Source organism: Neomonachus schauinslandi, chromosome 7 (assembly GCF_002201575.2).
Source record: "Neomonachus schauinslandi chromosome 7, ASM220157v2, whole genome shotgun sequence".
Classification (NCBI taxonomy): domain Eukaryota; kingdom Metazoa; phylum Chordata; class Mammalia; order Carnivora; family Phocidae; genus Neomonachus; species Neomonachus schauinslandi.
In genome coordinates this window covers 38,607,343-38,633,399 of record NC_058409.1, presented here as the reverse complement: position 1 = coordinate 38,633,399, position 26,057 = coordinate 38,607,343, and the positions used below count along the sequence as shown (strand labels likewise).

The 26,057-nt window shown below is 34.8% G+C and overlaps 1 protein-coding gene across 3 annotated transcripts in view; it reads right to left on the bottom strand.

Annotated features, from left to right (window-relative positions):
* The window catches only part of DDX4 (DEAD-box helicase 4), a 69,529-nt gene that overhangs the window by 7,419 nt on the left and 36,053 nt on the right, over positions 1 to 26,057 (bottom strand). For 2 of the 3 annotated variants that reach the window (XM_021701864.1, XM_021701865.1), the window contains 10 exons: positions 16,912 to 17,013; positions 15,868 to 15,948; positions 14,479 to 14,526; positions 12,761 to 12,808; positions 12,608 to 12,655; positions 12,248 to 12,390; positions 11,453 to 11,605; positions 9,676 to 9,830; positions 5,973 to 6,102; positions 4,345 to 4,511 (listed from right to left, as the gene is read on the bottom strand). In XM_021701864.1, the coding sequence (XP_021557539.1) occupies positions 4,345 to 4,511; positions 5,973 to 6,102; positions 9,676 to 9,830; positions 11,453 to 11,605; positions 12,248 to 12,390; positions 12,608 to 12,655; positions 12,761 to 12,808; positions 14,479 to 14,526; positions 15,868 to 15,948; positions 16,912 to 17,013 (1,075 nt within the window). The remainder of the gene's footprint in view (positions 1 to 4,344; positions 4,512 to 5,972; positions 6,103 to 9,675; positions 9,831 to 11,452; positions 11,606 to 12,247; positions 12,391 to 12,607; positions 12,656 to 12,760; positions 12,809 to 14,478; positions 14,527 to 15,867; positions 15,949 to 16,911; positions 17,014 to 26,057) is intronic. The other variant, XM_021701866.1, reaches the window with a different exon arrangement.

Sequence of the window (26,057 nt, the reverse complement as noted above, 5' to 3'; positions counted from 1 at the left end):
AACTATAATAAGATAAGGTAAATAACTTATGTCATCCAAGTACTAATTCCAAAGATCAGTATAAAATGTTAAAATTTTGTTATATACTCAACAACTGTTAGTGAAAAAGTTTGTGTGAAATTATGGATACAGTAATTTCAAGTGGATGTGGTGGCCATGTAAAACTATATAAAATATGTATGCTTAAATATCAGACTACAACAAACAGGACTTTTTGTTAAAAGCTGAAATGCAAGCCTAGGGCAAAAATTCTGTTCTTCACAAATGCTTTTATGTATATTATTTCTAGGAGTTAGTTTCTGATAACATTATTTGTTAAATTACTATACTTTGAACAATTATGGCAAACCAGATCTTAGGTCACTGCTTTTCATGCTGTAACACATATAAAAAATGATATTATTTATAAAGTACAACTGAGCAAAAAAAATCAGGCAAGAGGTGAAGGGCCTAGGGGCTGATGCTCACCCCAAAGGTTGAGGGTATCAGCATGTTGACACACACATAACTCACTGACAGCACACAATTAAGGTCTGCTTTAAATCATCCAGAAACACAGGGAAGGAGAGAAAGGGAACTGCCAAAGAGCTGAGTTTTCTAGGATTAAGGAGAAGGTCTAAATCTATCATCAGTCCTCCTTTCTCCCAGTTAGCAGTCCCTTACTTTCTAGCTGCCTCCTAAAATATCATGAAAATAGTTCAAACTCAGCATTTCCAGAATTTTTTTTTTTTAAAGATTTATTTATTTGAGAGAGCGAGAATGAGAGAGAGTACATGAGAGGGGGGAAGGGTCAGAGGGAGAAGCAGGCTCCTCTCTGAGCAGGGAGCCCGATGCGGGACTCGATCCCGGGACTCCAGGATCATGACCTGAGCTGAAGGCAGTCGCTTAACCAACTGAGCCACCCAAGCACCCGCATTTCCAGAATTTTAATAAATCATTGCTGCTTCTTTCTCCTTACCTGCTCTTACAATAAAAGAAAAAGAAAAACTTCTTTTTGATATCCCTCCTTCTAGAGTCAAGCACCCTCTCAACCACAAATTTCAAAACCATCTGGAATTCTTTATTATCCATCATCCTTTTCATTCACTAAAACATTTAGTGAGTGTCTGTGTCAGGCACACATGGTGCAAGGTACTGGGAGTACAAGAATGGATATGATGTTCTCTGCCACTGAGATGCTCACATCAGCAAGACAAACACAGTTATATAAAAAATAATTACTATATTTTAAGTATTTAATATTTTAATATTTGTATAATCACACATTAAACATTTAAATATTTAATATATTTTAATTAATATTCTAGTTTTAATAATTAACATCTACTGAACACTTCCTATATTCCCAAAAATGTGCAAAGTGTTTAAAACAGTTTCACAAATACAGTGGCAGGAAATAGATGAAATGATGTGTATTTGGAAGAGCTTTCCAGTATGAACCTGGATCTAAGCAGCAACAAGCAAGAAAGTAGAACAGTGGTGATTAGGGAAAAGCATTCTGAGCAGAGAGAAAGAAGAAACAAGAACAGATAATGAGGAGAGACAGAATTTGGCCTGATCAGCCAACAGGAAATAGTTTTAATAGACAAGAAATACATGATTCCAAGTAATAAAGTAGGAGGTGAAGGAAAGATTACATCACGTGTAGAGTTTGAAAATGGTTAGTTTCTGGAGATGGGAAGACTTGGGAGGATTTATCTTGAATAAATGTCTAAAAAAACCCAGACTTTACTTTGGAATCATTACTAACACAAAATTGAGATTAGAGTCCAGAGAGACAGGTTAGAAAGCCACTAACAATGAACAGAAGGAAACTGAAAAGGACTTAAATTAAGGTGGGAAATAGAGAAGAAACTAACAGATTTGAAATGTTCTAGAGCTAACTACCGAAATGAGTATTTTTGAAGGGAAAAAGTTAAAGCAATATGAGGGAGGAATCAATAGGATTCAAAGGATTTTGGCTTAGAAAGACCATGCTGCCAACAAGGAAAACTGGATAGGAAAGAGGGTATTGAAGAATAGCTTCCATTTTGGACATAATGGACATTAGTTACTAGTAATTAATCTAAGAAGAAAATATTTTTTTTAAAGATTTTATTTATTTGAGAGAGAGAGCATGAGTAGGGAGCAGGGAGAAAGGGAGAGGGAGAAGCAGATTCCCCGCTGAGCTGAGCAGGGAGCCCGATGTGGAGCTGGATCCCAGGACCCTGAGATCATGACCTAATCCGAAGGCAGACGCTTAACCAACTGAGCCACCCAGGCACCCTGAAGAAGATACTCTTAAAGAGTTAAAACCTCAAGTCTGGTGCTCAGGAAAGAGATTAGGGATAGAGATAATAAATCTGGGACAGTTACAGAAAAAAACATAAGCCACAGAAATGGATGCTGCAATGGGTTAGTGACATATGCAATGATAAAAGTGTACTTTCAACACAGCAATGGGCAACTTGTAACATTTGAAAGCAGAGAGTGAAGCAAGCGAGGAGTCTTCAGTAACTTAAGACTGTAAGCAACTCAAGGTCAGGGCTTCTATTTTGTTTACCATATATCCCCAGGACTTATAATCAAATATGGCTCATAAAAAGCACTCAACAGATATTAGTGATGAGAGTACACATTAGTCATTTTGACTGGCCAATATCCAAATACCTTCCTATTTCAGGGTGAATCAAAAAACAGAGAGGCAATAGAATATTACCTGCTATTTAGGTAGGTAATTACCTACACACTATTAATTGCCAAAGATGAAGACGAAATGCAGATACCACTTTTCAAATTTAAGACACCATTTAATATAAGAAACTATTATTTTATATACTACTAAGAAAGAAAAAAAATCCTAACTGATCAAATGCTTTATTATTTAGACGTTTTCCCCAATAAAGAGCTCTTTTTAACCTTACAGAGAGACTTTTTAAAACCTCTCTTAAGTAAACCAAATCGATAGCCAGCCCCACTATCAGATGACTTGTGAAGTGTCTGATCCCATTTAACACTCTATCAGACAGGGAGACCCACTTTACAGCAAAAGAAGTAATGGAGCAGGCCCATAACCATAAGGTCTATAGGTCATATCATACCACTGAGTAAGGAAAGGATCAAGGTATAGGCAGGGAAAGATAGGTGGCCCCTGGCTAGGCTCTGAGACTATTCCTGGCTGGCAGAAGTGCTAAGACAGAGTTAACAAGGTATAAGGAAACAGACCACCCGGCCTTGGATGTTAGGGAGTATTCTTTGGCGGCTACAATATATCACAGAAAATGACCAAGCCTCAAAGAATTAAGTCATTAAGGGGGTTATCAATAGTCCTTGCTCAAACCAAGATGACACAAGAATCTGAAGGACACAAGCTTCACAGTCAGTTCTCAATAAAAGACTGCCACTAAAAGCCCTCAGTGGCAACCCATTTGGGACCCCTCTCACTCTAGAGAGCTTTCTCTGTATCCTTACTTAATAAAACCCTATTGCTTTACTCTCTCCTTTGTCCACGAGATTCATTCTTGGACCCTAGCTCTCTCGCTTCACCACAACATTCAGAAGCTGTCAGCCTGACAGAAAGTGGAACATCCACTTAAAGAACAGCTCACAGGCCAGCTTGGAAGTGTTTCTTTACAAAGGTAGCATATCATTCAGCAGGGCACAGTAACTTTCAATCAGAAATCTTTATATGGTGCATTCAGTCTGAAAGCCAAGGGGTACAAAGCAAGAGTGGCCCCCTTACCATCACTCCCAGTGACCCACATAGGAAATCTGTGTTTCCCATCCCCCTTAAGCTATAGATTCTGCAGGTTTGGAGGTCTTGGTTCCCAAAGAGCAAAAAGTTCTGTCACAGTCAACAGGAGGAGTCTTACTGAATTACGAGCTAAAGTTGCTTTCTGATCACTTCAGGCGCCTTGTGGCCAAGGGAGCAGCGAGCAGGAAGAAGAGTCACAATTCTAGAAGGGATGTGTCATCCTAATCTCAGAATTCACCAAGCCATATAGTATATATAGTAAGATATTCAATACGTGTCAACAATTGGTACATGAATTTTCTAAGAAAGGCCCAATTTTCCCAAGCTCTATAATTTTGGTTTGAAAAGAAGACATAAATATAAAAATAACTTCATTTAATAAGCACTTATTAAATCCTAGCTAGGTGCTGTGACACTAATGCAAAGCCAGGGATAAAGGCAAGAAACAATGAGATGAAAAATACAGTAAACTTTTTAGGAATACATCCATTTCTATGTTAAAATCTTCACGTAAAAAAAAACCCTCAAAAATAATATATTCGCATTGCTTTTCCTCTTATAAAAGCATTTATGTACAAAACAATTATTTTTAAGAAGGAAAAAAATGTTACCTTTGAATTTCTTCTGGAAAAGTTGCACTAAACATAAGGGTTTGACGCTGTTCCTTTGATGGCATTCCAGGGCAGGAAATTAACTTCTTCATTTCTGGTCCAAAACCCATATCCAGCATGCGATCGGCTTCATCCAAAACTAAATATTTGACTTGTCTGAGACCAATCTTTAAGAATATTTTCAAGAGTTAGAGTAGAAAATGAATATTAATCAATATATTAAACTAAAATGTTCCTCACAATTCCAACTACTAATTCTTAAGCATGAAGATTAGAAATCAATGCATAAAATAATGAGAATTGGTATGCTTAGATAACACTAGTACTGTTTAAATATTGATGAACAATTCTTGATCTTCACTAGCATGCTAGCCACTAGCCATATATAGCTATTAAGTACTTGAACCACAGCTACTATGCCTAAAGAACGGAATTTTTTATTTTATATCATTTTTAAATTTGTATAGCCACATGTGACTACTGACTACCATATTGGACTACACAGATGTAGATCTTATTATCTGATAAAATCAGACTCTTTAATGTAAGGAAAAATTTCCTAACAGCATGACATATTCAAATGTCTTATAAGTGGTAAATTTAGCTCTAACACTTTAAACTCTTAATAAATTCGCCATTCTCTAATCACTTGGGAACAACTGAGAAACTTCTGTCACCTTCGCATGAATACTTACTGCTATAAGGAGAAGCAAACATTTTCAAGGAAAACAAATTAATTTGGTACAACCATGTAAGTTGTTTAGTGAGAAATCAAGGTGGATTTCTCTGGATAGTCTGAATAAGTATCCAAAGAAAACTATCTTTATAAAGAAAGACCATGTTTTGAGTAATCCCTTCAGAGAAGAGTGTAAAAAAAACAAATGAGGTTCATCAAAGTGAACTTAAAGCACTGATTTACTGATGTGATAATGTGTTATGTGAATACCTAAAATAAATACATAAACCTAAATGTCTTTTTAAAGATTCAGAAATTTAACAATCATTCCTGTGCTTAAAGAGACAAATGCTAATAACCAGGCTTTCTTTCAGGAAGAAAAGATGTCATCACGACTTACATGAAACTAGATAGAATCATTTACTCCATTTCTCCCAGTGTAGTGGAATATGGGATATAGACTTCAGTCAGATCCAGATTCTAACCATAGCTCTATCACTAGAGCTAAGTGAGGGATTTTAAATAAATTACATAATTTCATTGTCTTCTCAAATACAAACTAGGAAATACTATTTATCTACTGTTGGAATTATTTTACTAATTATGTAAGAACGCATTCAAAGAATGCACTCCTGGGTGGCGCAGTCAGTTAAGTGTCCAACTCTTGGTTTTGGCTCAGGTTATGATTTTAGAATTGTGGGATTGAGCCCTGTGCTCAGCATAGAGTCTGCTTAAGACTGTCTTTCCCTCTCCCTCTACCCCTTCCACCCCGTGCTCATGCTCTCTCTAAAATAAATAAATAAATCTTAAAAAAAAGAATGCATTCAGAGAATCCTATGGGGGCCTAACATATGGTGCTCAAATAAACCCCTATCTCTTTGCATCACTTTCCCTTTCCCATTCAAAAAAATTACTAATCAATCCACAATTTTATTACCTCTCTAGGGCCTACCTTTTCTTTACCTATGATATCCATCAGTCTCCCAGGAGTAGCACATAATATATTACAGCCTTGTACTATTTGTCGAATTGAATGCCCCAACTGGGTTCCCCCATATATAACAACAGCTCTTACACAGGTCCTATTAACAAGAAAAATGCATGTTATTTTCTAGTTATGTGAAAAGCATACATTTGTTTCTAACAAGATATAAAAAGAAATCCATAAAGAAAAAACCTAACATATTCAACTACCTGAAAAAAATTAAATTCTTCCTAGGAAGAAGTTGAAAAGCAAATGACAAATGATGGAAAAAAAAAAAAAAAAACCTGCAATCTATCCAATAAAGGGCTCTTCAAAAACAATAGTAAATACAAATACCACCTCATAAAAATTGGCCAAAAACATGAACAAGTGGTTCATAAAAAATACAAATGGCTTTTAAACTTTTCTTTAAGGTCAACATTACTTCAAAAATGAAGACAAATGAAGACTAACACATTTTTCCTGAAGTGTAATAATACCACATTAGCCATGGTGTGGGCAAATTGGCACTCAAAAGGATAAACTTTCACAATTTTAATCTCTTTCACAATTTTAATCACTCTTAAAATTTAAAAACTTTTCTCTTGTCCCAATAAATTCACATGTACGAATTTACCCTTCAGTATGCCCTCACAAATGGAGAAAGATGACTTTACAGTAATATTCACTGCCAGCTTTATTTTTAGGATCAAAAGACTGAAAACTAAGTATCTAACAGTAGAAAAGTTCTAACTATAATCCAGTCATCCAAAGGGATACTGTGCATTCATAAAAAGAAAAGGGGTATAGTTCCAGATTAAGCATTATCTCCAACATTAACCATTAAAAAAAATAGAGTGACAACAGCTTAGTATGCTACCATTTGCTGAGAGGAGGATTAAAGTGCATACATGTGCACCAGTTATTTCTATACTAATTCATACAAAACTATTATGAGTAGGTGACTCTAAAGAGGAGAATTAAGTGCGGGGGGGGAGTGAAGAGAACAGGACAATTTTATGTTTTGTTTTGTTTTTTAAGTTTATTTAAGTAATCTCTACATCCAACTTGGGGCTCAAACTCATGACCGTGAGATAAGAGTTGCAGGCTCGGGTCTCCTGGGTGGCTCAGTCAGTTAAGTGTCCGACTCATAATTTTGGCTCAGGTCATGATCTCATGGGTCGTGGAATCAAGCCCTGCATCAGGCTCGTACTGCTTGAGATTTCTCTCTCAAGTAAATAAATCTTAAAAAAAAAAAAAAAAAAAAAGAGTTGCATGCTCTACTGAATGAGCCAGCCAGGCACCCCCAAAACTTTGTTAATTAAATAAACTCATTACTTTAAACAGATTCTTTGCTTTCTCCTATTGCTAGGCCTAAATAAGGTATACATAAAAAATACTTATAACTTAGTAAATGCTAAGGATTCAGTAACCTAGTTATTACCATTATTATTCTAAGTGTACCATAACTTAACCAGTCCTTGAATGACAGACATTTAGATACTTTTCAGTCTTCTGCCACAATGTTACAACAAATCTCCATGTACAAATATTCATTTTGTGCATGCATGTTATCTGAATTTACCATGCACATGTTTTTGTTTTTAAAAGAGAAAATATGTGTTATTTTTTACTTGACTTAAAAGCCTAAAAGCAACATAGTACACTGGCCTAAGCAATATATATCCACTTTTTCCAAAAAAAATCTGTTAAGCTTGACATTAGATTTTTAAAATTTTTTTATTGTTATGTTAATCACCATACATTACATCATTAGTTTTAGTGTTCCATGATTCATTGTTTGTGCATAACACCCAGTGCTCCATGCAGAACGTGCCCTCTTTAATACCCATCACCAGGCTAACCCATCCTCCAACCCCCCTCCCCTCTAGAACCCTCAGTTTGTTTTTCAGAGTCCATCGTCTCTCATGGTTCGTCTTCCCTGGTTCGTCTCCCCCTCCAATTTCCCCCCCTTCATTCTTCCCCTCCTGCTATCTTCTTCTTCCTTTTTTTCTTAACATGTATTGCATTATTTGTTTCAGAGGTACAGATCTGACATTAGATTTTTAATAACTTTAGTTTTTTCTTCTCATTTTAAAATAAACTGACTCAGGGGCACCTGGGTGGCTCAGTTGGTTGAACATCTGACTCTTGATCTCAGCTCAGGTCTTGATCTCAAGGTCCTGAGTTCAAGCCCCACTCTGGGCTCCATGCCCAGCGTGGAGCCTACTTAAAAAAATAAAATGAACTAATTCACAGAAAATAAAATGTTAATAACAATTTCTACATAGAAAGCTCTAAAAAAAAAACTGCAAAAAAAACACTAAGATCATATCAGATAAAGTGATAAATAACAATGTTTAATTAACAAGGAAAATTTATTAAGCATTCCAAAAGTAGTTTAACCTCTTAATAAATGAAAAAAATGAAGATACCTGTGGTGGTTATACACAAAATTCTTCCATATTCCTTCCTTTCTTCAAATATAGATCCTAACTCTCTTTCCCCTTAAGTGTGTGCAAGGCTGGCTTCATACATGTGCAACCTGTGCAGTCACATAGGGTCCCAAGGTAAGAAGAGCCCTTAGCTTGGTTTAATGCTCTCTATATGCTGTCTTAAAATTCATTAATAATTTTTGAACAAAGGACCCTGCGTTTTCATTTTGCACTGGTTCCAGCAAATGACATAGCTAGTCCTGAGTATGGGGTAGATTTAGTAACTTGCTGAGTAATGAACACAATATGGCAGAAGTGACTGAGACTGTTTTAAAAGAGCCACTATAGCTTCCTCCTTGCCCCTTCTCAGTCATCACTCTAAGCAAGCCAGATGTCACTTCCTAAGGACAACCAAGGATCCTTACGGGAGCAGTACAGTCAAGCCTTCAGATGACTACAATTGTTAGCTGGTATCTTGTCTGCAGTCTTATAACAGACCTCAAGCCAGAAGCACTCAGCTAAACTGTTCCCCAATTCCTTATCCCCAGTAAATATTAGGTAATATTTATCATTTTGAGCCAACTACGTTTTAGGTAATTTGTTAGGCAGCAATCAATACCAAATGTTGGCAGAATGTATAGTGAAATTGGCATTCTCATATACTGCTGATAGAAATATATACTGGTGAAAGCTATAAGGTCATACCCTTTAAGATTAAACTTGTAAAATCCTACTCTAAGGAAATAGTTAAAACATAAAAATAGAAAAACTTTATTTAGCAAGCTGTTCATTATAATTTTATTTATAGTAGCCCCAAACTAGAAACAACCTAAATGCTCCAAAATAGAGACATAAAATATGTACCCCTAAACAATCTTAAAATGATTAAAATTTGGGGTGATTATGATATAAGCATTTTCTATATTATGAAGTTACATGTGAACAGATTATTACTAGGAACACCCTAAGTGCATTAAACATGCATTCAAAACTACCAGTAAAAATACCATCAACATGTTCACTATTTTATCTTTCTACTTCTATTATCATCTGATTTTTAATATGCATGTTTTTTTAAAAATAAACATGCTTCTTTTAAAGATAAAAATAAACAGGGATTCCATAAAGAAGATTATGAAAAAGTACACTTTAATCAAGTAACACTAATTACATGACTGCACTGAGTTCTTCCCAAAATAAGTGAGAAAAATCTCTATAAAGAAAAGCTTGTTTTGAGTGGTTCCAGATGTACATACCCAAAAGAAAACTTTCTGGCTTCCAGATAGATCTGATTGATTAATTCTCGAGTTGGTGCTACAATAATACACTCTGGTTCCTGCAGCTCTTTAAAACGACTGGCTGTTATTCCATCACGCATCATATGTGCCAAAATTGGCAAGAGAAAAGCTGCCTAGAAGTTGAATTACATAATTTACAAATTTATAATACATCATCCTTCTCCCTGTAGAAATAAACCTATTCCTTATTCCCTTACAGCTTCTAGATTCTTCTTCCACCTTGCTGGTAAATTTAAGATGAGAGAGGAAAACAATTTTTATTTCAGTGAGTTTTTAACACTTCAACTTTTGATAGATATATTTCAGTTATTTAAAAAGCATACCCACGAATTCTAAATACTTAACATAAACTTATTTATAGAGGGTATTGTACACATAACCTGATATAAATCACTGCATTTAGCAATTACTCTAAATGAATTCCTTTTGGAGTAGAGCTACAAGTATCACAGAATGCACGACAAAGGTGGTACACAAACAGCAAAAATTGGGAAATCATTCATTTGGATTACTCACCCTTAGTGAAGTTAATGTGGCAAGAGTGCTAGAGTTTTCTCATTAAGCAAATTAGACAGTAAAATCTACCTCCAAAATGATGTGTAAGTCATTCATCAGCTGCTGTATTATACAACTCATTTATTATCCTTTCAATTCTACCACAGAGGCTGATTAAAGCTAAAATAGCATGAATAGCATGTGATTCAGAAAGGATAGGCTTTAAGATTCATCTCAGGGAACCCTCTTTAACAGACAGACCCCAGAGGTAAGTCCTAAGACCAACCTGATCTCATCAGAGTTCTTTTAGATAACATAACCTGAAGTTACTTCATATTAAAGACCAGGTACAATGAATATTGCGATTTCTCATTCTTTTGACTCCAAAATTTTATCAGCTTTATTATGCAACTTATTTTCTCTCTTTCTCTGCATTTTATAACCTCTGGTGCTTTGACCCTCCATCATCCTGTTTTATTTATTTGAGGGGGGGGAGGGGCAAAAACAGAGGGAGAGAAAGAAACCCAAGCAGGCTCCATGATCAGCATGGAGCTTGATGAGGGTCTCAATCTCACAACCGTGAGATCATGACCTGAACCAAAATCAAGAGTCAGACACTTAACTGACTGAGCTACCCAGGGCACCCCTTTTGTTTTAGACACTATCATCTTCCAGGAGGAGTTGAACAGTCTTAAAATGGACTAAACATCTATGAATTGCAATGCTACTCTAGAAATAGTTCAAAATTCTTTCTTTAGAAGTATACAAAACCCCCTTGGGGCGCCTGGGTGGCTCAGATGATTGAGTGTCTGCCTTTGGCTCAGGTCATGATCCTAGGGTCCTGGGATTGAGCCCCCCGCTTCTCCCTCTCCCTCTGCTGTTCCCCCTGCTTGTGCTCTCTCGATCAAATAAATAAATAAAATCTTTAAAAAAAAAGTATGCAAACCCCAATAAAACCAGATTTCAGAAGCAAAAAAAATCAGTATTTTTTTTATGTTATGTTAATCACCATACATTACATCATTAGTTTTTGATGTAGTGTTCCATGATTCATTGTTTCCGTATAACACCCAGTGCTCCATTCAGTACATGCCCTCTTTAATACCCATTTTAACAGTTCACTGAAATCGTCAACCTTCCATCCAACAAAAAAGACTCAAACTACTTGAGAAGAACCAAAGTTCAAAAACTATTAATAATTTGATTATGGGGCAGAATACATGTGAAAAAAAGGACTTACAGTCTTTCCAGACCCTGTCTGAGCACAAGCCATCAAATCTCGTCCTGCTAGTATAATAGGAATACTGTATTTTTGCACAGGAGTAAGCTTAGTATAACCAGCTTTAGCAATGTTGTTATTCAGTGTCTGACAGAGATTAGCTTCCTCAAAAGTCTAAAGAAAGGGGGAGAAGGGTATGATTAAATTCCATATTATCATATGCAGATCATTCCATAAACATATTTCATTTGGGTTAGTCTCAAGTTTTTGTTAATTCCACTTTATATACTAAGGTTACTTTATCAATATGCCCCCACTCAAAAGTACTATCTACAGCCTGTATATTATTACTTGACAGAATTAAAGAGTACCCTTATAGACACTAGTTCTAAAGACATTTTTTCCTGGACCCTTAAAACCTGTAAAATATAAATATCCTGATCAGTAACAATGGCCCATTAACAACAGGGGACTGTAGGAACCTCCCACTCCTCAGAATATCATTCTCCTAAGATAGACTTTCTCACACACTTAAGAAGCAGGAATCTTCAATCCCTAGGAAAAATATCCTTTTTAATAAGTTTAAATGAAGTTCTCATCCCAGTTTGGGAATGTGGGGATGAAATTTAATACTCTTTCAACATAGCCATTAATTCTACAAGTAGTATATGGTAGATGTGGTTCTTAATTTCTAACCTAAACCATTATCTGCTAAAAATAAAATTTCCATATTCGGTAATAACAACCTACAGAAATGAACCATATACGTGACAAAGTTTGCTTTATAGTCAATTCAGAAATGATTATCACACTGACCAGAATTGCTGGTGGCGCATCATGCCCAGATACTTCTACAAGAATAGTATCATATTTGTCAAAGTTGATGCCTGTCTGATAGTGTGCAAAGATGGAGTCCTCGTCCTCGGGTGGAGGTGGCGGGATGTAGGTCACCTTCGGTCCTTAGGATTCAAACAAAAGACAGAGCTTACATGACAAGGACCAGAAGAAAAGTGAGAGAGAAAAAAACTGAAAATCAAATTGTAAATACTGAAGAACTTCCCACTGTTTACCATTAAAATTCACTTCAAATTTAAAAAAAGGTTAACTCTGCTCTTATTTTTCATTTTTATTAAAATACAACAGACGTTCATATGGCTCATACAAAAATTAATATACCTTGAGTGTCACCACTTTCTCCTCCTTCAGCTTCTGACTTCCAATAATCTTAAAGGGAATCAAACCCAAAAAAGAGATAAATATTTTTTTAATTGAGGGATGTAAGAACTTTCACTATAAAAATCAAATACCTTATTCTAAAGTAAAACTTACTTTTTCCAGAGCCTGTTACTACTTCTTCATTTAAACCTTTGTAACCACCTAATGAAAGAAATCCATACTGATAATTAGTCAAGATCCAAGGCTGTGCACATCTTTATTTTCATTGCTTGTCTTCAAAGAGAACAAATTCTAAAAATGGACAGACATCTTTAAAGTCCTTCATATGAATAAGACACGATTAATAGAATCCTTAACAATTTTAATATTCAAAATGCTGATTTTATGTGGATGATACTGTTTTATGTTATCAGTTTTTGTTTAAGCTGCTCAGTCCCTTTCCTAGTTGCTATATTCCTCAGCAAAGGAATGTATTTTCTAAAATGAACTAAAAGTCCATCTGTATTGGGGGATACCACTACCATTCCCAGGTTGTAGGATTCAGCAGGACTCAGAATATAGTCATACTCACAGCTAGGATTTATTACAGTGAAAGGACAGGGAGCATGGGCAAAGGGAAAAAGGTGCATGGGGCAAAGTCCAGAGATAACCAGACACCAGCTTCCAAGAGTCCTCTTCCACTGGTGTCACACAGGATACATTTAATTTCCCTAGCAACAAGTTGTAACAACATGTTGGAAATGCTGCCTACCAGAGAAGCTCATTAGAGCCACTTTCTGCCTGGCACATACCAATATTCCAGACTCCTGAAAGAAAAGCTGGTATTAAAACTACATTGTTGTAAAAACACTCCAGGCACAGTAAGCCATTCGTAAACTAGTTAGGGTGGTGAGAACCCTCCCCAAATCCAATTTCCCAGATACCAGGGAAAAAACCAACCTTGTAAGCAGGACATTCAAAGAATAGCAGTCAGGGCTGTCATGTTAACTCTTTTCCATACACTACCTTCATGGTTTTAAATAACTAGTCCTCTATTGCACCACTTTCCGGTATTATCACAAAAAAGAATAAGGACTGCATTAGATTTGAAAATCTAACTAGATACATTTTCACATGTAAGCTCTCTTTCTTGTCTGAACGTCCACAGGTTTTGAAATCCTTTACCCAACAAGATTTGAACATTTGTAGATATGGTTTAACTAACCATTAATAACCTCTTTCTATAATGAAGAATCTAAGAATCAAGGTGGGGAAACAGAGGCAGTTCAAGGGAGTCGTCTCTTTGAATGCTCTCAGACTACTAATAATCACTGAGGATTTTTCAGAGACATCAAGTAAGTTTTATTATTTTCCTAGTCTGGAAAGCATTTTAATTTTTATATTATAACATTAAATTTTTATAACTCAAAAAAATTTTCATAGTACAAAATCATGTATACTGAGCTTTCTTTATGCCTTATACCAAATCAAATAACTATCTCATAAGGAAAAAACATATTGTTTTAATATAAGAACACGTACATACAGACATATTTCAATCTTCAACATCTGCACAGCATCCCACTTTAGGGTGATATGATTTATTAAACCATTATTTATTGATATATTTTGTTGTTTTCAGTTTTTATTTATTATAAATGAAGCTTTAGTGAACACCCTTGTGCATACATTGAGCAAATACATCTATGGTATATAATTCCTATAATAGAACTGTTACGCTGAGGAATATTAAATAACTCTCCAAAACAGGCTGAGCATATGTCTACTCCTCAAAATGTATAAAAGCAGTAACAGTTACCTTTAACGTCAAAAATGAAATTAGGATTACTATGTTAATTAACCATATATAGGAAAACCAAGTTAGAACTCACCTCGTCCACTTCCACTGCCACTTCTGCTTTGGTAAGTGTCACCATTACCTGTAATGCATTTTTTTTTTGCAGATTATTTAGAGAAAACACAGCTCACCTTTTTTTTTTTTTTTTTTAAACACAGCTCTCCTCCTTGAACACATAAACCATATAGCTATTTCTATTCAAATTTGAGTGCTAAGGATTCCTGGTCCTTTCATCCATCCATCTCTTAATTCTACATTTAATTTAAATCTTTTCCTCATTTGAACATTTTGTTTAAAGATTCCCCCCCCCCCTTTTTAAAGAAAGTTTTAGATTTACAGAATAACTGAAGGAAAGGAACAGAGATTTCCCATACACCGGTAGCCTCCTGCCCCCACATTTGAACAGCCTCCCCCATTATCAATATCCCCCACCAATGTAGTACATTTGTTACAACTGATGAACCTAAGCTAACATGGCATAATCAAAGTTTACATGAGGGCTCACTCTTGGTGTACATTCTATGGGTTTGGACAAATACAAAATGACATGTATCCACCATTAATGTATCACACAAAGTATTTTCACTGTCCTAAAAAAAATGTTCCATGCTATTCATCCCTCCCCACAACGACTGTCAACCACTGATCTTTTTACCCTTCTCCAGAGTTGTTTCTTTTCCAGAACATCATACAGTTGGAAATTATACAGTATGTAGCCCATTCAGATTGGCTTCTTTCATTTAGTAATATGCATTTAGGGTTCCTCCTTATCTTTTCATAGTTCGAGAGCTCATTTCCTTTTGGTGTTCAATAATATTCTATTGTCTGAATGTACCAGTTTATCCACATTTGCACATTTTTATCAACAAATGTGGTGGGTTTTTTCTTTTTCTCCTCAAATCCCCTAACTCAGAGTTCTCTTTGAAACCACTACAAACTTCACTTTCCTTCCTCCAATTAAAGGTATACTTTACACCTCAAATTAACTGGTAGATAAGAGAGAAGAAATAATTCACAGTGCACAAATTTTCTAAGGAAGGCAAAGCTGCCCATGTATTTTTGCCTGCAGATCTAAAAAGCAGAGAAACTCATGAGCTAACCCAGTATACTTAAATGTATCTATTCAGTTACTAATTGTAGAGTTAAAAGCATATATGAATTGTTAACATTCAATAAGAAATTCTATTTCTGGGGTGCCTGGGTGGCTCAGTTGGTTAAGCATCTGCCTTCCTCTCAGGTCATGATCCCAGGGTCCTGGGACCCAACCCCACAATAGGCTCTCTGCTCAGCAGGGAGTCTGCTTCTCCCTCTGCCTCTCCCCCCAGCTCATGCTTACACTCTCTCTCTCTCTCTCTCTGAAATAAATAAATCTTTAAAAAAAAAAAAAAGGAAAAAAGAAAGAAAGAAAAATTCTATTTCTCACCTGCGCCACTTAATGCTGGTCTTCTAGAACCAAAAAGGCCACCAGTGCGCTGTGTCCCCTCATCTTGTTCATATTCACTATCTATATTTATACATAATAAAATGAGATTATGTTACTTTTAAGAAGTTTTAAAATCATACAGTATAGAGAAGAAAATCAAGTCATAGTGCCAGAAGTTAAATGTGTGAGGCAAAATAGTTTAAATTTTAAAGGAATCACAATGAGCAATTTTTCGAAGTACCATACAAAGGATTTCTCCACAAATCATTTCCTTTAATTACAAATTACTTCCTCAAAGTTTTTATTTTATTAAAATTATTTTATAAAAGCAGTTAGGGCCAATGCTGTTAAAATATCATATAAGCAAAAGTTAAATAACCTCCAAAAAGTAAACTGTTACTACCCCAGAAACTTCACATTGCATCATCTCATTACTTATTCTCCAGAATAGCACCCCCTTGCTCCCACTGTTGCCAGATCAAACCTTCCAAGTCCTGAACACTTTTTTAAAAGTGACAATTCACTGATCTCCTATATATTTATTAAATCATTATTAGAGATTTAATTTTAACTTCCAAAACCACTAATCTTTCCTCTTCCATTAAGAGACAAATGCAATCCAACAGTGACTTCTGAAGTCAATACCCCTAGCTCCAAGAAATGATGGCTGGAGTAATTTAAGGTAGAAAGTTACATTAGTGAAAGAAGGTATATTGGGGGGGGGGGTAGGAGAACTTTAGAGAAGGCCACCTCTTTCTAAGGTTGGCTGTCATTATCAAGGCTCTAAAACACTTAGAAGTAGTAAATAAGATTAAAGAGCTGAGTCACACAAACTTCTAGAAAGATTCATGTATTCCAACTAACAAGTATGCAATTAGATATGTGTCTAAAAAAATAATGTTATATACAATGTAGGTGATTATGTACCAGTCACTCTGCTAAGCTGTTCTCATATAATCCTCTCAACAACCTTATGTATGAAAAGGAAATGATGAAAAATAAAACTTAACAGATAAAGCACACTATTTGCAAGTCACTACTAACTTGGACTTCCTAGACCAAATCCTCCACGGCAACCTCGGAAACTACCTCTTCCACCTCTTCTGGATGACCCTGAAGCTTCTGAATCATTTCCATCTTGATAGCCTATAATGTTAAAACACACACACAAGAACAATACAAAACAACAACAAAAAAATCTTGGAGAAATGGTGGCCAAATTTAATTTAAGCCTTGTATAATTTAATGACTTTACATATTTTAAGGCATTAACAGTTACTAAAAAAGAAATGCCATATTTGAACTATAAATGTTCAACTTTACTAACATAAACAGACATAGCTACAGTTAAAAAAAAAACAAACACTGCTTGCTTTGAGAATCAAAATTAAAAATGACTAGGGGTGGCTGGCTGGCTTAGTTGATAGAATACATGACTCTTGGTTTCAGGGTCTTGAGTTTAAGACCATGTTGGCAGTAGAGTTTACTTAAGAAAAAAAAAACTAAAACTAAAAATTACTAAAAGAAAAAGTTTCACTTGTAAAACAATGAAAGTTGCCACGACTGCATCATTAGCAAGATCTCTAAAATGCAGAGAAGGATTAGATAAATCTAGGCTTGTATTTGTTCCTTATAGAAAATAGTAAAACATCTTACTCAAAGCACAGACATAAAAGCATATATAAAGTCTGATTTCCTGCTATAAATAACATATTAATTCAACTGAATACCAAAAATCAGTATTAACAGTTCAAGTAAAATTTGATCCCACCTAGAGCAGAACGAGATCAAATCAAAACCAAAATGTCAACTGGGCAGAAATAAAGAGAGTGAGATTTAGTTTATGAACTTGCCACTATTTACACCCAAAGAAACTGACCAATAAAGGTAAAAATTCTCTATATATTTCTTGATATTGAATTATGTGTCTTTTCAAAACCTATTTATAAAATAGGGCAGAGTTAATTCAAGGTAGATTCAGAGTTATACATCTACTACCTAAAACTTACAGATCCTCAATCTGGCAATAATCTACCGATAATTACATTTACATTTTAATTCTAAATTATTTATTTGTGCCTCTTTATCTTTGAATAAGCCTTGTTGGGGTTTATCTCTTTTCAAGAAACAGTTTCTTTCTGATCTGCTTCTTTTTAAGGTATGTTACTTTGGTGTATGCACATGAATAACTAAAATATATAAAACATATATACAAGTTTAAAATGTAATAAATGAAAACCTATGGACCTACACTACCCAGCTTAAAACTAAGAATGTTCCCAATACCTCTGAAACCCGTGGATAGTCTTTTGCCCTGTAAAATTCCCCCCCACTTTCTCAACCAATATCCTGAATTGTTTTTTATTTCCTTGCTCTTATTTTAATTTTTACCAACTATGTACATAACTTTTTGCAATGTATTGTTTAGTTTTGTGTTTGAGCTTTATGTAACAGAATCATATAGAATATATTCTTTACCTTGCTTCTTTAATCCATCTTTGTTTCTGTTGATGTGTGAAAATGTACTTCATTTTTACTGCTGAATAACATTCCACTGTATGTTTCATTCATGTCTATTATCTTTCTAACTTCCTTCTACTGAGTTTTTAATTAAGTTGAACACTGAGCTCACTAATTTCTTTTCTACTACATACATTTAAGATTGTAAACTTTCCTCAAAAAGTTAGCTGCTTTAGCTGTATCCCTTAAGTTTCCATGTTTTAATGTCCATTCAGGTCTAAATACCTTATTATTGCCAGATGAATTTTAATTCATAAATTGATAAATTCAGTTTCCAAATCACAATGGTTAGGCTTTTCATTACGGATTTCTACTTTCATGAAACTTTAACAAGAGGACACAGTTTGTGATAAATTCTACAGTTTATCTGGGACTTCATTTTGGCCTTAATAGATGGTAAAACTGTGTGTATTTTCTATATGCTGCAGAAGAATGTGTAATTTATAATATGGGGTTTACTATTCCAAACAGAAATATTACATCAAGCTTAATAACTGGTATTCAAAACTTCTATAGTCTCCATAGTCTTAATCATTTCTGGTCTGCTCATTCTTTTCTTTTTTTTAAGATTTTATTTATTTATTTATTAGAAAGCAAGAGAGAGAGAAACAGCATGAGAGGGGAGAGGGTCAGAGGGAGAAGCGGGCTCCCCACTGAGCCGGGAGCCTGATGCGGGACTCGATCCCAGGACTCCGGGATCATGACCTGAGCTGAAGGCAGTCGCTTAACCAACTGAGCTACTCAGATGCCCCATCTGGTCTGCTCATTCTATCAATTTTCTAAGGGGAAATTAGTGGTGGGGGGGGGCACCTGAATGACTCAGTGGTTCAGCTCAGGTCATGATCTCAGGTTCCTGCAATCAAGCCCCATGTGGGGCTCCCTGCTCAGCAGGAAGCCTGCTTCTCTCTCTCCCTCTGCCCCACCTCCTGCTCATGCTCTCCCTTTCTCTTCCTAATAAATAAAATCTTGAAAAAAAAAATCCCATGATTAGTGGTTTAAAATTTGCCAATTTTTCCATATAATTATGTCTACTTTTGCTTTATATACTTAAGAATATCTTGTTAGAGTTCAAACCATGTTCCGAACTGTAATATCTTCCCAGTGAACATGACTTTTATCATTAAGTAATTATTTCTTTATTCCTAATATATCTGCTTTAGAGTCTATTTTGTCTCCTATACTTCTATTGGGGTTAATATTAAACTGACATTTTTTCTCTTTATTTTCAACTCTGCATTGACATACATTTACTGTTAATATATATTATGATTACTAATGTATCAATTTCCTACTTCAATCATCCTATTTTGTGTTTTCCCTTCCCCGAGTTTTTTTCAATGTTTTTTTGTTTTCCTTTCTGTCCTCCTATTGATTTCCCAAAGGCTGTATTTTATGCTTTTACTGGTATCCTTCAATTTCAGCATGAATATTTAAGAAATATTTATTTTCAACCTTGTCTCCTTCCTCAAAGTCCTGGCCTTCTATCCTATTGGATTTCCTCCACTAGTAAGTTATACATTATATTTTACCATACCAATTTTACCATTTTTAAGAAATTCTGAAATTAGTTTCAATCTGTTCTCTTTCCTAATGAGCTGACAAAGAACTTAAGTCTTTTCATTTGCTAGTATTTTAGTTCTTTCTTATTTCTAAAACCCCTAAATTAATGACATTATTACTATCCTCTAAAGCCAATACTTATTTAGGTTTACCAATATGTTTACCAATTTTAAAACGTGTATTTATTTAGTTATGCTCATCACTGCTTCCTACTTCTTGTTGCATTCAGTGTCCTTCTTGTTAATATACATGATTCAGTAGTTCTTTCCTCAGTGGCCTGACAGTACTCAACACCATCTTTATCTAAATGGTGTTCTTTCTCTCTGACACCTAAGTTATCTGGATATAGCAGTTTCGATTCAGAACTATTCTCCCTCAGGATTCTACATTCTACTCTATTATGTTCTCTACCTTTATTGGAAAAAAAAAAAGTTCTGCTGCCAATCTTTTGTTCTTTTATATGTGGGTCTTTTTCTGTTAGCTCTAAATATTTTTATCTTTGTAATTTTGCAATGTCAATACACATATAAGAGTGTGAATTTTTTAAAATTTGCTCATGATTCTTGTTCCTTCTTAACTCTGGAAAAGTTTCTCAACTATTCTCTGAATAGTTTTCTTTTCCCTCTCTCCTCCTCCCATTTTCTCTGTTCTCTTCTCAGGAGATATTTAGATATATGTTGGAATAACAGAGCTTCTTATTCTGTCTTCTGTAACTGTTAAATGCTTTCATGTTTTCCATTCCCAAATTTAGAGAATTTCCTCAGATCTATCTTTGGATTCAGTTATTCTACTCATCATTGTTTAATCTGTTTAATCTATTCACTACTGCTTTCTGTAAATTCAATTTGGTTCCTTTTCCAAACTAGCTTCTCTACTGAGCAAATGACTACATAATGACTCAGTATCTCTAGTATCTATAGCTTAATAATTCCATACACAGGAGAAACACAAACATTTAAATGAACATGCTCTTTTTTTCCATAGCTGATGCCAGTTTCTAGTTATGTAAGAAGTCTTATAACTAGAGGTGAAAAGAACATGAAGTTATACAGAATTAAAAGTCTGAATGACTTCCTTGTTAGAAAGTAGGGACAGAAACTCTACGTATCCTACATGGTGTTAAAAATAATTTGTTTTTAAATAAATAGGTTAAATGGTAAGTAAAACACTATAAAAGTTAAAATGAATGAACTAGATCCAAAAAAAAGGTCACAAAAAAGTGGGGGGTGCCTGGCTGGCTGAGTTGGTAGAGCATGCCACTCTTGACCTCAGAGTTTTAAGTCTGAGACCCTCAATGGGTGTAGAGATTACTTAAAAGTAAAATCTTTTATTAAAAAATCACAAAAAGATAGGTCTAATAAACTTTTATAAAAGTATGAATAGGAAGTATACACTACACACCAATGTTAAAAAAAGTTACCTCTGGGAAAAAGGAGATATAAAATACAAAGGGAAGACGGGTCTTCTAATAATTATGTAATTTTTTTTCTATATTTGAAGTATAAATGACAAAATGTTCCTGTTAAATCCAGATAGTGGTATACAAGTGTTTGTAATAGAATATTCTCTGCTTTTCTGAGTTTTTGAAATATTTCAAAATTTACCACTTTAAATGTCACTTTTTATAAAATAACATTAATATATTTTTAAAGGTGACATTAGTCCTTCCATGAATTCTGCATTTCATAAAGGACAGGTGACAATCTCTTGCAGCCTTTTAAAGATGTTTGGTAACAATCTTCAGAAAGGAGTAAGTTTATAAATCATTTAAACTTTGTGTATAAGAAATATGAACATCTTTTCTTCATTTAAAAAAGTACTTACCATAAATTTAGCGAGGTCACTCAACCTTCAATATACAAAATTCAATTGTATTTCTATATACTAGCAAACAAAATGAAAATTTTTAAATGATATGGATCACTGACATCAGCAAAAATGGCAAAGTAAGAAACTCCGAATTCTGCTACTCCAAAAAATAAAATGCACAAAAACTGTCAGAATTAACTTTCTAAAATGAAAATTAATCAAACTTGCAGTAACCCAGAGAATATTTTTTAAGCTGATTCTCAGTAAGAACAATGAACTCTGTGGCATATTTCAACTTACTTCAGTCCTGTCTCCTGGCAATTCCACTTCTAGGCATACAGTCAAAAGGTGCAAAGACAAGGACTCAAACAGATAAATACATATGAATGTTCATAGAAGCATTATTCACAATAGCCAAAGTAAGTAAAAACCCAAAGTTCATCAATAGATGAATGGGTAAAATGTGGTATTATACACACAATGGATAATTATTCAGCCATAAAAAGAAATGTACTTTGTTCAGATACATGCTACATGAACAAACACTGAAAACATTATGCTAAGTGAATTAAGCCAGACACAAAAGGGCAAATGTTGTATGATTCCACTTGTATGAAATATCTAGAATAGAGGCAAATTCAAAAAGAATATAGAATAGAGTTTACCAGAAACTCAGGGGAAGAAGATAAGGGGATGTACTATATAATGGATATAGATTTCTGCTTAGGTTTCTGCTTTCAGTTTTGGAAACGGATAGTGGTGACAACTGCGTAACACTGTAAATATACTTAATGCCACTTACAGTTAAATATAATTAAAATGGCAGATTTTATGTCATAGTTATTTTACCACAAAAAAAGAGCAGAAAATTTCTCAAATTAGATGAAAAATATAAATTCACACATCCAAGAAGCTTAACCAACTCCCAGTGGGATAAATTTAAAGAGATTTACACCTCCACCCTATCAATATAAAACAAGAACAAATGGTGCTAGGACAACTAGATATTCAAATGCAAAAGAATAAAGTTGGACCCCTCCCTCACACCATATATAAAAATGAAATTAAAATGGATCAAAGAGCAAAACAATAAAATTATTAGAAGGAAACAGGTGAAAATCTGCATGACCTTTTAATAGGCAAAGGTTTTCTAGATATGACACCAAACGCACAACCAACAAATGAAAAAATAGATAAACCAGACAGCATCTAAATTTAAAACTTCTGTGCTTCAGAGGACACCAAGAAAATAAGAAGGTAACACAAAGAAAGGAGAATATATCTGCAAATTGTCTTTCCAATAGCACATGTACCAAGACACAAAGAATTCTTTAAACAATAAAAAGACAACACAGTTTTTTAAATACGCCAATGATCTAGAAAGACCTTTCTCCAAAAAAGATATACAAATAGCCAATACACACGGGAAAAGCTGTTCAACATAATAGTCATCAGGAAACCCAAATCAAAATGACAACGAGATACCATTTTACACCCACAAGGATCACAACCACCAAGAAGACACACAATAACAAAGACTGGTAAGGATGCAGAGAAACTGGGATATTCCTGCATTGTTGGAAGAAGCTAAATTGGGGCAGCTGCTGTGGAAAACAACTTGGCAGTTTTACTCCTAGGTATATGCACCAGAAAAATTAAAACATATGTTCACATAAAACTTGTACACAAAGGTTGATAGCAGTATAAATCATGATAGCCCAAAAGTAGAAACAACCCAATAATCAATCAACTGTTGAATAAACAGAATATGGTATAGCTACACAGTGAAATATTACTTAGCCATTACAAGTAATTAAGTACCATCACATGCTACAACATGGACAAACTATGAGATCATCCTAAGTGAAAGAACATACAAAAGATCACATATTACATAATTCCATTTATATGAAATGTCCAGAATCAGCAAATCCATAGCTACAGAAAGTCGATTAATGGTTGCCAAAGGATGGAGATAAGAGAGAAATGGGACTAACTGCTAACAGGCACAAGATTTTGGGTGGGGGAGAAAGAAAATGTTCAGGAATTAAATAGTGATGATGGGCATACAATATAGTGAGTATATTTAAAACTATTGAAGTATACACTCTAAAATGGTGAAACTGTTATATGGAGTATTAGATAAATAAAAAGCATATGCAACACAAAATATCAAATACTAATGTAAAGAAAGACGTGTAATGACTCTCTAGTGAAAAGTGCAACACAGAGCTAGGAAAAACTAAAGACCTACTTAAAAAGGGATATTCACGGATTGAAAGGCTCAATATTGTAAAAATGGTCAATCTCCTCAAATTCAATGCAATCCCCAAAATATCCCATTAGGTTTTTCCTGGAAATTGATAAACTGCTTCTAAAAATCACATGCAAATGCAAAGAACTAAGAATAACCCAAGGGCACCTGGGTGGCTCAGATGGTTAAGCGTCTGCCTTCAGCTCAGGTCATGATCCCAGGGTCCTGGGATCGAGTCCCACATCGGGCTCCCTGCTCCTTGGGAGCCGGCTTCTCTCTCTCTCTCTCTCTCTCTCTCTCTCTGTCTCTCATGAATAAATAAATTAAAAAAAAAAAGAATAACCCAAGTAATACTGAAGAACAATAAACTTGGAAGACTTACACTACCAGATATTAGGATCTATTATGAAACTGTAGTAATTAGGCTATATAGCAAAGGTGCAAAGATCTAGAAACTGACCAAAGGAAAGGAACCACGCCCAGGAACAGTTCCACATATATACTGTCACCTGATTTAGGATAAAGAAGTCCTTGTAGTATAGAGTGGAAAGTCTTTTAGTAAGTGATAAGGAATCAACTGGATACTCTTATGAGGAAAAAATGTACCATGATCCCTATCTTACATCATATACAAAAATAAAGCCCAGATGAATTACAATCTGAATGTACAAGTTAAAAAGATAAAATTTTATTTTTTTCTTTTTCTTTTTCGTTTTTTATTTTATTATGTTATGTTAATCACCATACATCATTAGTGTCTGAGGTAGTGTTCCATGATTCATTGTTTGTGTATAACACCCAGTGCTCCATGCAGTACGTGCCCTCTTTAATACCCATCACCAGGCTAACCCATCCCCCCACCCCCCTCCCCTCTAGAACCCTCAGTTTTTTTCTCAGAATCCATAGTTTCTCATGGTTCATCTCCCCCTCTGATTTCCCCCCCTTCATTTTCCCTTCCAAAAGATAAAATTAAAAAAAAAAAAAAATAGGAGAGACTATCTTCATGACTTAAGAGGAAGCAAAGAGACTCCCAATATAAATGTTATCCAGGAGTTACTTTTACTATTCTTGCAAATTTTCTGTAAGTTTTAAATTATTTGCCAATGAAAAGTTAACAACAGACACCCAACAGAAAAGATGGCAAAAGAATGGAATCAGCACTACACAAAAGATGATGTACACATGGCCAGTAAACTTATGAAGCACTGGACATTTCATTAGTCCATCAAGGAAAGGCAAATTAAAACCACAATAAGATATACTACCACATACTCGGCAGAATGGTTAAACTTTAAAGAAAAAGAAAATACCAAATATTGGTGAGGATGTGGGAGTATACCTTAGTGTATCTATCTTGAAAAGATTTCACAACAGCTATTAAAGCAAAAAATATACAAAATCCATGAGGCATCAATTTTACTTCTGAATATATATCAATGGCACCAAAAGAAATGTACTAGAATGTCCACAGCAGCTGCTTCAAAACAGCTTAAAGCTGGAAGACATCCAAACAGCATCATTAGCATAAGAGTAGAACCAGAGAGCCTATATAGCAATGGTAATGATCTACAACTGCAACCAACACTATAAATGCATCTCACAAATACATTAAGCAGAAGATGGACACAAAAGAGTTGTATGTTGTATGATTCCACCATTTATATCAAGTACAAAAACAGAAAATTAACCTATGCTGCTAAAAGTCAGAATAGAAGTTAACCATGGAATGGGAGGGTTGCCAGTGAAAGAAAATGAACATAAAAGGGACTTCTAGAGGCACCAGTAATTTCTATTTCTTGATCTGGATGCTTGTGAACACAATAAACCCCGGTGTGTTCAGTCAGTGAAATATCACTGAGCTATACAGGTACAACGCATGCACATGTCTGGTGCTATATCAAGTCATATTTCAATATAAACTTAAATATGCTTATATTTATGCACATCTGTTATTTACTGAGTGACTGCCATGTGCAAATTTCCTACCTTCAAATGTATACAGCTAAAGAGAACAGCAATCAGGGATATGCAAAAATGACCGTTTCCC